The sequence below is a fragment of the Pangasianodon hypophthalmus genome, chromosome 14 (genome assembly GCF_027358585.1).
Source record: "Pangasianodon hypophthalmus isolate fPanHyp1 chromosome 14, fPanHyp1.pri, whole genome shotgun sequence".
In the NCBI taxonomy this organism is placed as follows: Eukaryota; Metazoa; Chordata; class Actinopteri; order Siluriformes; family Pangasiidae; genus Pangasianodon; species Pangasianodon hypophthalmus.
Genome location: NC_069723.1, coordinates 5,646,059 through 5,660,887, shown reverse-complemented (window position 1 = coordinate 5,660,887; position 14,829 = coordinate 5,646,059). Strand labels below are relative to the sequence as shown.

The window sequence follows — 14,829 nt, the reverse complement described above, 5'->3', positions numbered from 1 at the left end:
AAAAGAAAAGTTACTAGCATTAGATATTTCCTAATGGGATTTTGTTACATAGTGATATAGCTATTTACTTTGTAAATATATAATCATCTGGTTTTACAGACAGAAGGTAAGTTTATTTTATAGATTAAAGGAGATTTCAAGGGCTTTAAGCAATCCAAGGCTAGGTCTAAGTGGTTACCATGAAACATATATGCAATTAATCTGTTTAGCTGTTTATAATCAAATCAATTGAATAAAATGTTATTTTTTTATTTCAAAATATGAAACAACTTCTTGAGATGAGTAAGAGTAAGACAAAACCATAGCACAGGACCTGTCCTCCTTAGGTTCATAAATGATCATGATCTCTCATGATTGCTTTGATACCATAGCCCATAGATCAATTTTACTAATTTAACTAACATACAAACTAATTATCTGGAGAGGCTGTTTGGGATTGACTAATAGAGAAGGTGATTTTGTTGTGTGCTGTTGTGTGTCACACCACTGTTACTTGTGGTGTGCTACAAGGTATGCTGTGATCCATTCTGCCTTTTTTACTGCTTGGTTATATCGTGTGGCAATACAACATGATGAGCTACAATTCTATTTGGCTATAACCCTAAATTATTATTTGTTCCATGAGACTGAATTAATTTGGATTGACTACTGACTGTATCACCAATGATTTAACTCCCAGAGATTCAGTTAAGGAGTATAGTGCTTACTGTAGCTTACTGCTTTGTTTAATAATACCAAAAAAATTAGACATGCCTTTATATCGCGGCTTTGGCAAGTAAGACCCTTGCTCATGCAGCACTGTTAAAACAACACACTTGTTTTTTTTTTTGGCAAAGTAACAGACCTACTGTTTAACCAGAAGTAACTGTTTATGTTGTACTTGTACAATGCCTTAGAAAAGATGCCAGATTTTGTGGGGCCATCTTCCCTGGGAGCTTTGTGTAGCTGATTAGATAGATATAGCATATAATCTTACTCCAAAGACCCTCAATTTTATCAGCATTTATGATTAAGTAAATCGCCATTTGTGAGCCAGATCTTTTCATATCTATAACTGATTTCACTAAAACTCTTGAATTCTTGCACCACCGCTGCAACCAACCTGAAAACAGTACCCAAATCAATGGTTGATAAGCCTGTGTCCACATAATTTTGGTATGTATAGGGCATGTGTAGACCATTTACAACTTATCACACCTTGATGATCTTATCATGCCTTCCACTGCACAAAATCTTATAACCACAACCACATGAGGACCACAATTTGCTTAAATCCTGCATTGCTAATCATACAGTACTATATAATTTGCTTTTAAAACACTGAAATCTGAAACAATTTGTACAATTAAATGTTTTGTATATTGTTTATGAAAGCAACTGGTGTGAAAAATTTCACAAAGGATTTTCTTCAGTGTAGGAATTACATTAAAATCATTTTCTACCATTGCTAATTAAACAAAAGATGGTAAAAATAAATAATTGTAAAATGTTTTTAAACCTGTGAAATACTGCATGTCTCACCATGTCATGCAAGTATACTGTATATACTGCGTGAAACACTGTCAACTACAGTCTAGTAACTGTTATTTAAAATAACACAAAGTATAAAAATGCTAGCATTTGATTGACACTTTTATTTGTCTTAGTTGAGCATCAAGCAAATATTTTCTGTTCAGTTGAATTCAGTTTGATTTATACTGTATAGCACTTTTAACAATGGACATTCTGACAAAGTAGTTTTACAGAAATCTGGATATAGATTAAGATTAAGATCCCTAATGAGTAAGCCAGAGGTGACGAAAAACTCCCTGAGATGACATGAGAAAGAAACCTTGAGAGGAACTAGACTCAAAAGGGAACACATCCTCTTCTGGGTGACACTGGATAGTGGGATTATGAATCATTATTTCTTCACAACTGCATACCATTACATTAAACAGTACAAAGTGTGTTGAAAGGATCTTCAGTACAAGCATCAGTTAATTTTTATATTCCATTAGTGTTTTTTAACTTTAGGTCTGTAGTGTCCAAGTAAATTTATCCACTGAATCATGAATGAGTCTTGAGTATAAACTGTTTTCAATAAGTGCAGTCTTTCAGCTTTCCAAGTGAGACCATCTACAGCCATCTGTAGGGGATCCATGTGTTACCATCGGCAGTAGTCCATGTGTTACCATCGGCAGTAGTCTTGTCCATTTGAGGTCATCCTCGGCAGCAGCAAGTGATTCTCAGATTAAGGAGGCTCCAAGAAGAAGTAGAGCATCAGGATGGACCAGGTAGGATGGAGGGCAGACAGACTCAGGATCACTGGCATCTCATCAGACTGTTACATCTGTTACATAATACAAGGACATCTTCTTGTAACTGGCAGGTTTCAGTGACAACTACATAAAAACTGCCAATTACATATCATACACAGCACAAAATAGTAAAAAAAATTGAGATTTAGTAGCTTAACAGTTATCTCATCCCTCTTGTTGTTCCTTTCTGCTGCTCAAATAATGTCTTTTATTGTTATTTTTCTCACTTTGACTTCTGCCTGTTTTCTGGAGAGTGGTTGTGTGTTTCAGAGTTGAATGTGATGGTTCAATGTGTGGTCGCAGGTCATCATCACCCTAGAAAATGAATTCAGATTCTACTGTAAACATCCTCCCATATATCATAGAACTTCCACACTGCATGGTCTCAGTTCCAGAATAAATTATTTCAGCAGAGCCACCTCTGCCACCAGGTCATCCATATGCCTAGAATGTGACTCTTACTATACTTAAAGTATCCATGAAATGGCTAGAGAGCAAATGAATAGACCATATTGCAGCACATATTCCATTGCCTTTAGTGCAGCCCACAACAACTGTACATGTTTGAGCCAAGATGAAGATTTTCGACTACATGAACTATACGAACAACCCATTTTTGATGCTAACTTGCTTCTATGGTAGAACGATTTATCCCACCCAGTTTGTTTACAGGGAGGGACAAATGCGTTCTAGAAAGAAAGCAAACTGGAGTACAGGAATCATCAACATTTTTTCACTATTTTCCAGGAAATGATAAATTGTATTATTATAAGATATCTAAAAAATAATAATGTTCTGTCATTTTTTTGTTAATTGTTTCTATATTGTCAAAAAGCTCTAAAACACCCAATCTGATTTCAGGGGGATTTTAAACTTTGTTGCTGGCCATGGGCATTTATAACTGGCAAGTTTTTAGGCTGTGGTGACACAATCAGGGTGGCAGCACTACTGTCACCTCAGATTTGCTCATTAGAAATCTAAAGCTATGTTCAGATTTTTGTAAAACTGCTTTGTGACAATGTCTATTGTAAAAAAGTGATACACAAATAAAACCGAATTGAATTGAAGTAGAACTATTCTTTTTTTAGAACACTTTTAAATATTTTAAACTATTTTTTTTTATATAAATCTTGATAAGGGGTGTCACACTTGGACAAATGTAGCAGAGACAAATGCTAGTGTAAAAACCAATGCATATGATTTATTAATGAACTTGCAAACAATCCAGAACAATAGACTAAAGGGTAATTGTTTAGTGAAAGAAAGGGTCAAAACCACAAGGTTAGAAATAAACAAGGCAACAGAGCAAAAAGGTAAAACAGCGGAGTTTAACCAGAAAAGACAGAGTAAAGATAATACACGGTAAAAAAAAAAAAAAAATTAATTTAAAAACAAAGATGGAGGCAACCAACCAATAGCCAACTGTATATATTATGTTTAGTGCTCAAAATATTCATATCTGTCATCATAATTGGTTTTAAACCAGAAATGGGCATGGACTGCACCAGAAAGATATTTATTGATTTATTGATTTATTGATTGATTGATTGTTAGCCCTACCTCTTTGCTCTAGAAATACTGGAAAACACTGAAGAAACAGGGCTGCTGGAATAAGAGATCATTTTTTATTCATAAATTATAACAACACATAGCAATTTGCAGAACAAACAATGGATATAAGAAGTAAGAAGAAAAATTGTACAATAACCTGGTTGCACAAGTGTGGACTCCCCCTAATCTAATACTTTTTCGCTTGTAATACATCTCTCAGTCTTTTTGGGTGAGAGTGTAAAAACTTAGCACTCTGACTGGACCATTCCGAATCATTCTTCTGAAGCCATTCCTTTGTGAACTTGGATTTGTGCTTTGTGTCATTATTGTGCTCTAAGTTTTTTTGTTTTTTTTTTATTCAAGTGCCAGAATTGATTGATATTTGGAGCTGCCCATGAAGGGCTCTAGTCAAGATAAAGCAACAGTCCCAGCTGAAGAGAAGCAACCCCTATAGCATGACAATGCCACCACCATGCTTCACTGTGGGTATGGTGTTCATTGGGTGATAAGCTGTCTTGATTTTGCACCAAATATATCTTTTAGAATTATGTCCAGAAACTTCTACCATCAGACCATAACACATTTTGTCACATGGCTTGGTGTGATTTAGGTGGGCTTGGATTTTTTTTTTCATGAAAAAGGGCTTCCATCTAGCCACCCTACCTCATAGCCCAGACATGTGTAGATAAAGAGACATTGTTTTCACATGCAGGAAGTGACCAGTATTTGCCAGATATTCCTGCAGCTCCTTTAATGTTCTTTAGGTCCCTTGACAGCCTTCCTGATACATTTTGTCTTGTCATTTCATCAGTTTTTTGTGGGACATCCTGTTCTTGGTAATGTGGTGCCCCATTTTCTCTACTTGTGCTCAGTGGTACATCTAATGTTTTGGAAATTCCTTTTTACCCCTCTCCTGGCCGGTACCTTTCGACAGCGAAATTCCATACATGCTTTGTAAGCTCGTTGTTAATCATGGCTTCAGCAGACGAGTGAAACCAAGAAGATATCAAGAAAACAGAAACACCTGATCTTTATTTGGGGTTTGAATGTTATTGGTTAACTCAGTCACAGTCACACACTCCATTATAAAAGGGTGAGCAGACTTACACAACCAGGTTGTTTTTCTATCTCAATAAAACATTTCTGTTTGTTTTGACATTAAAGGTGGGAAAAGATCTGACATGATTTATGTGAGTTTCTTTTTTTAAATCACAAATACCTAAAATCTTTACAGGGGCGTGTGGACTTTTTAATATCCATTATAAGTTTATTAAATTCCTGAACCAGACAACCTGTAGAACTTTTTGGAAAGTTTTTTATCTTCTATCTATTGTGACTGACAAAGAATATTCCAGAAAGATCAGAAAAGTTTGCTGGACACACTAACAGAATCTATCATGAAGAATCTATCACAGCATCTAAGGCTGTAAATAGAGCTCCAAAGTCAGATAAAAAAATACTTGTAACCTCTTTCTTAGGCACTGAAGATTGCAGCAGTGCAGGGTTGTTATTTGAAAGCAACTGAAGAGCTATTTTTAACTGTCATAATGTTTTTGTGTAACCATATAACCATACGGTTATACTGTATATAACTATGTGTGACAGTTGTTGTGATCCAGAGCAGTATCTATATTATAGCTGGGTAGCGTATACAGCGTGGATACACTGGACAAAAGGATGATTAACGTCCCGGACGGGACTGAACAAGATTTCATCACATTACTCAGAATAGCACACAATTTAAATTATGAATGTTTACTGAACATGAATGGTATGATACAAATGGTAACTGAAACAGTGGATACGGTGGAGACTATCAGTCACTTCAGACAATTCACATGATTACTGGTAATGGCACAGGCTCTCCATGAAGGAATGCAATCACATGACCACCAAGCACTCTATATACTTTAACTCTATGGAATGTGCAGATTGGGACCTCTGGTGTTCAAACAGTGCAATTGCATTAGATGCATAATTAAAAGAATTTTGATATTGCACATTTCTGTGATGCACACCGTCACATTTTTGCATCACAGTGCATAGTGTCACGATGCATCGTTACACCCCTATTATGTTTTTGTCTGAAATGTGGTCTGTTGCACAATATGTTGCTTTTTTTATTGACATACAAACATTTTTCTGTAACTTTTTTGTTGTTGTTGTTGAAATGTAAAATTTGTACTAAAAAAAATCCTTCATTAGCTGTGGAAGCAGAATGCTCCTAAGGTGGTAGTGAAACCAGTCTCTTCTGACAGAATCAGAAGCACTCTGCTTACATAGCTGAAGGACTTTTGTCCAAAATGTTCTGTTTCATTTGAAACTTGCCTGATAAATACTTACAGAGCCTTTAATTATTAATGGAACTCTGACTATCTGCTTTATTGCACAACACTATTTGTTTTGTGTGGGAAAACAAGGGCTGTTTCCAAAGATAATAAAAGCTTACTCCTCATCCATTTTCACTGATGAGAACAGCAAGGTACAGGGCACGTACTCACCCCTGTCTTATGAAGCAACCCAAAGACAAGTATACACTCAATGGCCACTTTATTAGAAACACCTGTACATCTACATATTCATGCAATTGTCCAATCAGCCAATCATATGGCAGCAGTGCAGTGCATAAAATCATGCAGATACAGGTCAAGAGCGTCAGTAATGAACCCCAGTGGGTTTGACTGTGGCAGTACGCACAGTCAATGAACCCCAGTAGGTCTGACTGTGGCAGGACAGTCTTTAGAGTTTACACAGAATGTTGCAAAAAAAACAAAAAGCATCCAGTGAGTGGCAGTTTTGCAGACAGGAACATCTCATTAATGAGAGATCAGTGGAAAATGATGAGACTGGTTCAAGCTGACAGGAAGGCTATGATAACTTAAATAACTACTCTTTACAACTGTGGTTGAAAAGCACCTTAGAACTCACAATATGTGGACCACTGATGCAGCTGGGCTACAACAGCAGACATTTGAAGCATGAATGTACAGCTGACAAATCTACAGCAATTATGTGATGCTACCATGTCAACATGGACCAGAATCTCAAAGATATGTTTTCAACACCTTGGAATCTATGCCACTGGGGCTGTATTAGTATTGTGTTCATAATAAAGTGGCAAGTGAGTGCATCTTACAGGATGTAATATACCCTTCATCTATAGCACTTCAGGTCCATATAAACTGGAAGCCAAGCAGATGCTTTATTCTTAAACCTTTCATTGTCTTCTGGATAGAGAACACTGTGTCCCCTGTCCTTAGCAGCTACAGAAGCTATAGTAGCTGTAGCTGTAGAAGCTTCTGTCTGCTGTTAACAGAATGAATTGATGTGTGTAAAACAGAAATACTGAGGCATGAGAGAGTACAGAGTACAGGGTAGGACTTGTTGATTTTGTTCATTCTTCAATGTGAATGACCCCTGAATCTATACAGATTCTCCAAGAAGTCACTATATACAGAGTCTCCTAAGTCACACTCTAGTGTCACATTTTATTTTTTCTGGTTGAGGACAATGTTGAAGACAACAGAACACTTAAATCTTTGGGTTTTTTTCCAGGTGCCCAACAAAAAAACAACAAATTGACCTTGATCATATACAATAGCTTGCAATGGGTGCAATAGTGGTCCTAAAACATGTGCCCCACCTTTTAAATGTTAAATTCTCTTGTGGAGTTGTCATGCACCCCAAAATAGGCCCTAATGACAATTGTTTTATTTTCCCCACAACTGAACCTTTTCTGAACCTCATGCTAGGCATATTATTATAATTAGCTTTTTTTCTTCAGATCTAAGTTTTCTTCAGGTATGGTTAGTTATTAGTCACTAAATTAGTTTTTAGTCACTAATTGCCTGTTCATTTGAAAAGAATGGGTTTATAATTATGCCAGTCTTCATACCCATTACTATTATAAAGAACCTTTTTCATTTCCTGTAAAAACTCTAGCTCAATCATTCACACTTCTGGGCAAAAAAATGTGCCAAGCCCAAAATCGCAAAATATTAAGCCTCTACTGGGCTTAACAACAAATCACTGGTCAGGAAATTAGCAAGAATTAAACAAATAGATAAAGTTAGTTAGTGTGGGATTGCGTTTTCCTTTGATTTCTTTAAATGTTTAAGCCTTGCATCAGGTATGGCAGATAACCAAATAATGATTAATCTTTTAAGAAATAAAAAAACATCCCAAAAGATAGTTTTGGCACAGGAGGTCTCAGGAGTGCATGTTTAATTCTTGCTAATTTTCTGACCAATGATTTGTTGTTAAGACCATTAAAAGTGTAATATTCACCATTTTGGGCTTGGCCCATTTTTTGCCCAGGAGTGTAGAAATAGCTACAGCATCAAGAAAACTTAAATGAAGACAAAGAGATTATAGCTGTATATGAGCTGAAGGAAGGCTTATATCACAACAAAGTTAATAGGCCTATTGCCTACTGAGTTAAATGGCCCAGATAGCAAAGTGATGTAATTTCTACATTGGCTTTTGGGAGCTATAATTTCCATCCAATGCCTTGAAGCAATTCAATTCAATAAAATTTTATTCTTATAGCACTTTTAACAATGGACATTGTCACAAAGCAGCTTTACAGAAATAAATACATTCAAATTAAATTAAATCAAAGTAAATTGTAAATGTGTGAATTTATCCCTAATGACCAAGCCATAGGCGATGGGGGCAAGGAAAAACTCCCTGAGACAATATGAGGAAGAAATCTTGAGAGGAACCAGACTCAAAAGGGAACCCATCCTCATCTGGGTGATAACAGACAGTGCAATTATAATTAAATGTCTTCTATAACTGTGTACTACATAGACAAATAGTGCAATTGTGCAACCAGTAAATTCATCACAGTTTCACATGAAGTCTGGTTTGTTGACCCTATCCACTGTCCACTGATGGAGACCAGAGTGCAAACTGCTTTCAGTATCTGCAGCCCCAAAGCCACCACAGCAATCGCAGTCCCAAGCCATCAGAGTACAACTCCCAATATGAGATCCCCAAGCCATCTCCACAGCCCCCAGCCATCCCCACCATCCCCAGTAATCCCAATGATCTTCAGGCTGTCCATGAGGGGCCACCCCCAGCAGCAGTGAGCGATTTCCAACTGATGAGAACTCCAACCAGAAGCAGGGCATCAGGATGGATCAGGCAGGTCTGGATAGCAGGAGGGGTCAGGATCACTGGTATCTCAGGAATGGTGAGTGGTCACATTTTAAGTGAACAAACTTACATGTTTTTTAGAAAAATATGTAAAATGCTCAAGCAATTCTTTCCAGACATGCCTAGTGATCTGCATTATGCTTAATAAACCAATAATCAACAGCCAACATATTAGTGATAAAGAGAACAAATAAAGTCTAATACAGTATATACAGTAAAAGTATAATACAGAACAAATATACAGTATAATTTCTGCTGTTAATCAGCACCAAATCTTATGCTACAAATACAAAGACTCAATGAGTCGTGACTGTGCAAATATTCTCAAAGTGGGGTCTGGGGGCTCCCATGCAGGGGTGAACAAAACCTGAGTAATTGTACTTTGTTACTATACTTAAGTATTATTTTGGCATATTTATACTTGAGTAATATTGAAATTGTTCTTACTAAATTAAATTTCCAAGAAAAATTACTTTTTACTCCTTACATTTTTTTATTTAGATCTTTTTTAGAAGTACTTATTAAAAATCTCTAAGGTCAATTCTTCCCCTCATCCAGCCAATGACTGTATTCTATATATCAGTTGAATGGGCTCAGTTTAGCATCCAATTATTGTAATCAGTGTAGAAAAAACTATCAAAAATCATGCCAATTCTTCATCTGCTGTGAAGTTCTCATGCTACACTGTGTATGTCGGAATATGGATAAGCCACTGGACTGCAGGGTTGAACTTCATCGTAGGTTCATTGCAGACCCTACCTCAGTAAAATGTTTCAAATACTGGAGGCTCATATAAAATGAGGTGTCTTCTTTGCTTCCCTAGAAGAGATGAACTCCATCTAATTTGAAAAAGCATGTTGATGTAGAGTGAGCTCCATAAATATTTGGACATTGACAAAATTATTCAAATTAAATAAAGAATATGAGCTCGAAGTGCAAACTTTCAACTTTAAAGAGGATTTACATCCAAATCAGGGGAAACAGTGTAGGAATAACAGCACTTTTCATATGTGGGTCTCCCCTTTTAAGGGACCAAAAGTCATTGTACAATCTAACTTAATCATAAATTAAATTGCCATATTTCATACTTGGTTGCAAATCCTTTGCTGTCAATGACTGCCTTAAGTCAGGAATGCATAGACACTCCCAGACACTGAGCTTCTTCACTGGTGATGCTCTTCGAGGCTTTTACTGCAGCTGTCTTCAATTCCTGCATGTTTTTGGGGTGCGAGTGAAATACATGCTCAATTGGATCCAGGTCAGGTGATTGACTTGGCCAATGCAGATCATTCCACTTGTTTGCCTTAAAAATGTCTTGGGTTGCTGTCGAAGTATGCTTCAGGTCATTGTCCCACTGCACTGCGCAGCACCGTCCAATGAGCTTTGAAGCAATTTGCTGAATCTGAGCAGATAATATAGCCTTATACACTTCAAAATTCATCTTGCTACATTTGTCAGCAGTCACATCATCAATAAATACAAGGGAACCAGTTCCTTTGGCAGTCACACATGCCCATGCCATAAGATGAGGTGGTATGCTACAGACCATGAATAGTTCCTTACCTCCTCCATACTCTTCTCTTCCCATCATTCTGGTACAAATTGTTCTTTGTCTCATCTGTTTATAGGATGTTGTTCCAGAACTGTACAGACTTTTTAGATGTTTTTGGTCTTCCTGTTTTTGAGGCTTACCAGTGGTTTGCATCTTGTGATAAACCCTCTATATTTATATTTATGAAATGTCTCTTGAAATGTCACGGATACACCTACCTTCTAGAGGGTGTGCGTGATCTGGCCAGCTGTTGTGAAGGTGTTCTTTTTCACCCGGGAAAGAATTCTTCTGTCATCTACCGCGGTTGTTTTCCATGGTCTTCCAGGCTTTTTGGTGCTCCTGAACTCATTCTTTCTTTTTACAAATGTACACTTAATATTTTTTTACACCTAATGTCGCTCTGATGGTTTTGTTTTGATAGCCTAATGAGGGCTTGCTTCACTGGCAGTGACAACTCTTTGGACCTCAAATTGAGAGTACAGCAACAGACTCCAAATGCAAATGCTACACTTGAACTCTAGACCTGTTATCAGCTTAATAAAATAACGAAATAAACAGTGAAATAATGAGGGAATAACACACACCTGGTCATGGAACAGCTGAGCAGTCAACTGCCCAGTTACTTTTGGCAGACCACATATAAAAAGTGGTATAATTCCTATACCGTTCAACCCAACCTGGATGTAAACATCCTCACCACCGAAAGCATATTCATTATTTAATTTCAACTCCAGTATACAGTGGTAGACAGCTAAAATACCAATAACTTGTCAATGTCAATGGACCTGACTTTAAATCTGCTAATTTGCTAATTTGTTAACATTAACTGGCTATATTTAGTAACTAAGTATAACTTAGTAACTTAGTAAGTTAGTAACTAACGCTACTAAACCTGTTTTCTGTGCTAATGCCAGGATAGACTAACATAAATTGTCTAGGCAGTAAGACAAATTCTAGCTAATCTAAATATTGGCTATTTACATATTTTACTACTAATTCATTAGCACACTATGTACGAGCATTAGTCATGCATATAACAAGCACGTTTACAAAGAGTGACTTTTTTCAGACAAAACAGTCAATCTTTGTAAATGTGCTTGTTATATGCATGACTAATGCTACGTAGTGTGCTAATGAATAGTGTAGTTGTTTTAAAAGAAAATGAACTTCTAACAGTTAAGATGAGCAATAAAAGTTACTTTTCACATGAAAACATGACATTAACCCAATTTCATCATTTGAAAAGATATAGTTTTTACTTTTTAATATACACTTCAAAGTATTTATTTAGCAATAAAGCATTTAGTTAGTTAGTTAGTTATTACTGTTACGTGACTACAATTTTGGCTGGATACTTCCACTTTTATGTAAGTAAGGTTCTGACACATTATTTAAACTTTCCCTTAAGTATAATTTCTCAGTTCTGTTTCCACCCATGCTCCCACAGGTGTTTTACTGTGCAGAGATAACTGCGAACCAAACCTAACTGTTCACTTGAATATGTTTTTAGAATTGTGCCTGTCACACTAATGTTTTTATAGTGTATAATAATATAATATAAAGACTTTAAAAACAAGCAATAAATAATGGCATCATTTCAGGTATTTTGACTGAGAGGGTATAGGGTGCTTGTTCCTATCTTTTTCTTAGCCCCTTGAATTATTTGCACGTAGCGTTGTTGTCATTTGTTCATTGTCAGTTGTTCTGACCCGCTGCTGTTTTTTTTTTGTGTTTTTTTTGTGGCGCTTGTTGATCAGCCTTTGGCCCTGCGTGTTTACTATAAGCCGAGCTGGTCAACGTTTCTGCTGACGCGGTTTAAGGCCTGTGCGTCACCGCACGTCTCTCCTTGAACTTTATTTTTTTCCTGATAGGACTTTTTCAGTACACTAGTCAATAAACTGCTTGGGCCACGCCGTATAAAATGCACGAGCTTGTAATCGTCAGATTCAACTGAGAACAGTGAAAGATCACAGGCTTACTTGAATACCGCTGCTTAGGATAATTTTAATTTACCTTCATAATAGGCGATATTTATATCGATTCGGATCACAAGCACAAGATAAGATACAAATCAGAAACCAAAAAGTAGCGGATTAAATTGTAATATCAGGGAAATGCAAGCTTTGAGGCATTGCGGCTTGTGTGTGTCTAGAGGACTTTTTCAGAGCCGGAAGGACTTCCTGCTTACGCGGGCCAACATGGCTGCCATCCGTCAAGCGGCAGCGTGTTTACATTTAGTCAGGTATGTATAACGGTGTACTTGATTAATGTTATGATTTTGGAAGAACGTAGAGAAACTGCATGCCATAAACGGAGGTCTTGTGCTCCGTATGTATGTATGTATACTGTGCGCCGGTGTTGTATTCTGACCTAATATGTAGTACACTAGTATGCAAACCAGCATACTAGTATGACATTCTTTTTAGTACGAAGTTATGGGGTTTTGACCGTAGCCAAGGCGACTCTAGGTGGCGTACTATTTTAATTTAGATACGCTAGTTTGTGGTTTCGTAGTTATAAACGTCTCTTTTACTTATAGAGCCACAGCCAGTGGGATCTTCATCAACAGAAAACCTGTACAGCGGCTTCTACGTATCCCAGAAATGATGCAGACAAATATTGTGTCCTTCAGCATGGGCAGTGGACTATGTACTGTTCCCTTCATACAGGTATACTGTCACTTATAGAAATATGGAAAGTGGGCATAAAATGTATGCAATGTCTGAATCACAAATGCATTTAAGTTCAATACACATTTTTTGTTGTTTTTATTACAGCAGGCAGAAAATCTCTCACATGAGTCTCTGATTCGACGGGCATCTTGCTTGGTCACAGACAGTGCCAATACCTACCTTTCCCAAACAACCATGGCTCTTGTAGATGCCCTCACACTCTATACAAAGGTCTTTGTTTATTTTGATAATTACTGTTCATCTCAAAAGACCTACCTGACCTTTCCTCTGGTCTTGTAGTTTGTTCACATTGAGCAATGTAAACTATTGGGATATTGTTTGGGCTACACACACACACACACACACACACTATTTATCTATCTATCTGTCTGTATATATATATATATATATATATATATATATATATATATATATATATATATATATAATTATATTATAATCACAGGACACGAGATTAGTATGCAGTGAGTAACACTATCTGTTCCTATTCTCAGGCTCTGCACACCCTCATCGCTCTTCAAAAGCGCTATTTGTCCTCAATTGGAAAACTAACTCCTGCTGAGGAAGACAGCATTTGGCAAGTGATCATTGGTCAGAGAGTCGAGGTAATTTTTTTGGGCCTGTGTTCTAGTGAATTCAAGTAAAAAGTACCTGGAGTCCCTTTTTGTTACCTTAATGTTTGTTAACAGCTTGTGTTCTGCAAAGATAACTAGAAAACTGTACTTTGGATTTGAGTACAACAGAATATGATGTTCTTTTGCACTTATCACTCAGATATCAGCAAAAATAATTGGCTTTAATCTTTACTGATGGTCAGATTCCAAAAAACAATGCCCCCGTAGCAAGAAGTGTTTTTTTTTTAATTTATTTATTCAGGTTGGAGACAGGCTGGATGAATGTAAACGCTTTGAGTCAAACTGGATGATTGCTATCAACATCTGTGAGATGTCAGCTGAGGCCGCCTACAATTCAGGCATGTGTTTGAGCTACTATTACTGCTATTCATATGTGGGGGAAATACCTTGCCCGTTGATGGTTATGATTTAAATCAAGTGATTATGTCCTCTTGTTTTCAGGAGCAGAACATGCATCCAATGCATTAAAGAGCAGCATGCAGGCAGCACAGTCTATGGTAGAAGAAATGAGGAAACTCCAAGTGGCGGCGCAGAAGAGTCTTGCTGAAATGAAAGCTGAAGAGATCCAGAGAATGGCTGAGTATGCATCAAGTATCAACTTACAGGATTTGGAGGATGTTCCTGAGGCTTACCTTCGTGAAGACTGAGAAAGCAGACAATGACTGGAATATAATTTGCAGACATATTTTGTTCTGCAAGGCCAATAATTTGCATTACTCATTAATAGTTAAGATAATTAATATCTGCACAGAATGCTTTCCTTTCACCTTGTTATGTGTGCTATCTATTTTATCTGAAAAAAAAGCTTGTCATATAAGCTTATAATCACAATTTCTTAAATGTAAGCCCGTAATTTGTCCAGATGGTTGAGATCATTACAAAAAAAAAAAAAATGTGCTACTGTGTTATTTTAATGTAAATAAAATGTTATTTTTCTA

General features: G+C 36.8%; 1 protein-coding gene across 1 annotated transcript; it reads left to right on the top strand.

The window, feature by feature from the left end:
- The first annotated feature begins 12,502 nt into the window (after positions 1-12,502).
- diabloa (diablo, IAP-binding mitochondrial protein a) lies at positions 12,503-14,829 on the top strand. The gene is made up of 6 exons (XM_026924552.3): positions 12,503-12,805; positions 13,103-13,232; positions 13,341-13,466; positions 13,751-13,861; positions 14,133-14,229; positions 14,333-14,829. The coding sequence occupies exons 1-6, from the start codon at positions 12,678-12,680 to the stop codon at positions 14,536-14,538; spliced, it is 798 nt and encodes a 265-aa protein (XP_026780353.1). The 5' UTR covers positions 12,503-12,677; the 3' UTR covers positions 14,539-14,829.

Excerpts from the sequence above, each read along its gene's own strand:
- diabloa (XM_026924552.3), top strand. The coding sequence starts at position 12,678 with ATGCAAGCTTTGAGGCATTGCGGCTTGTGTGTGTCTAGAGGACTTTTT. Across the intron at positions 13,233-13,340 it reads GTACTGTTCCCTTCATACAG|CAGGCAGAAAATCTCTCACA; the intron begins GTATACTGTCAC and ends TTTTTATTACAG. Across the intron at positions 14,230-14,332 it reads TGAGGCCGCCTACAATTCAG|GAGCAGAACATGCATCCAAT; the intron begins GCATGTGTTTGA and ends TCTTGTTTTCAG.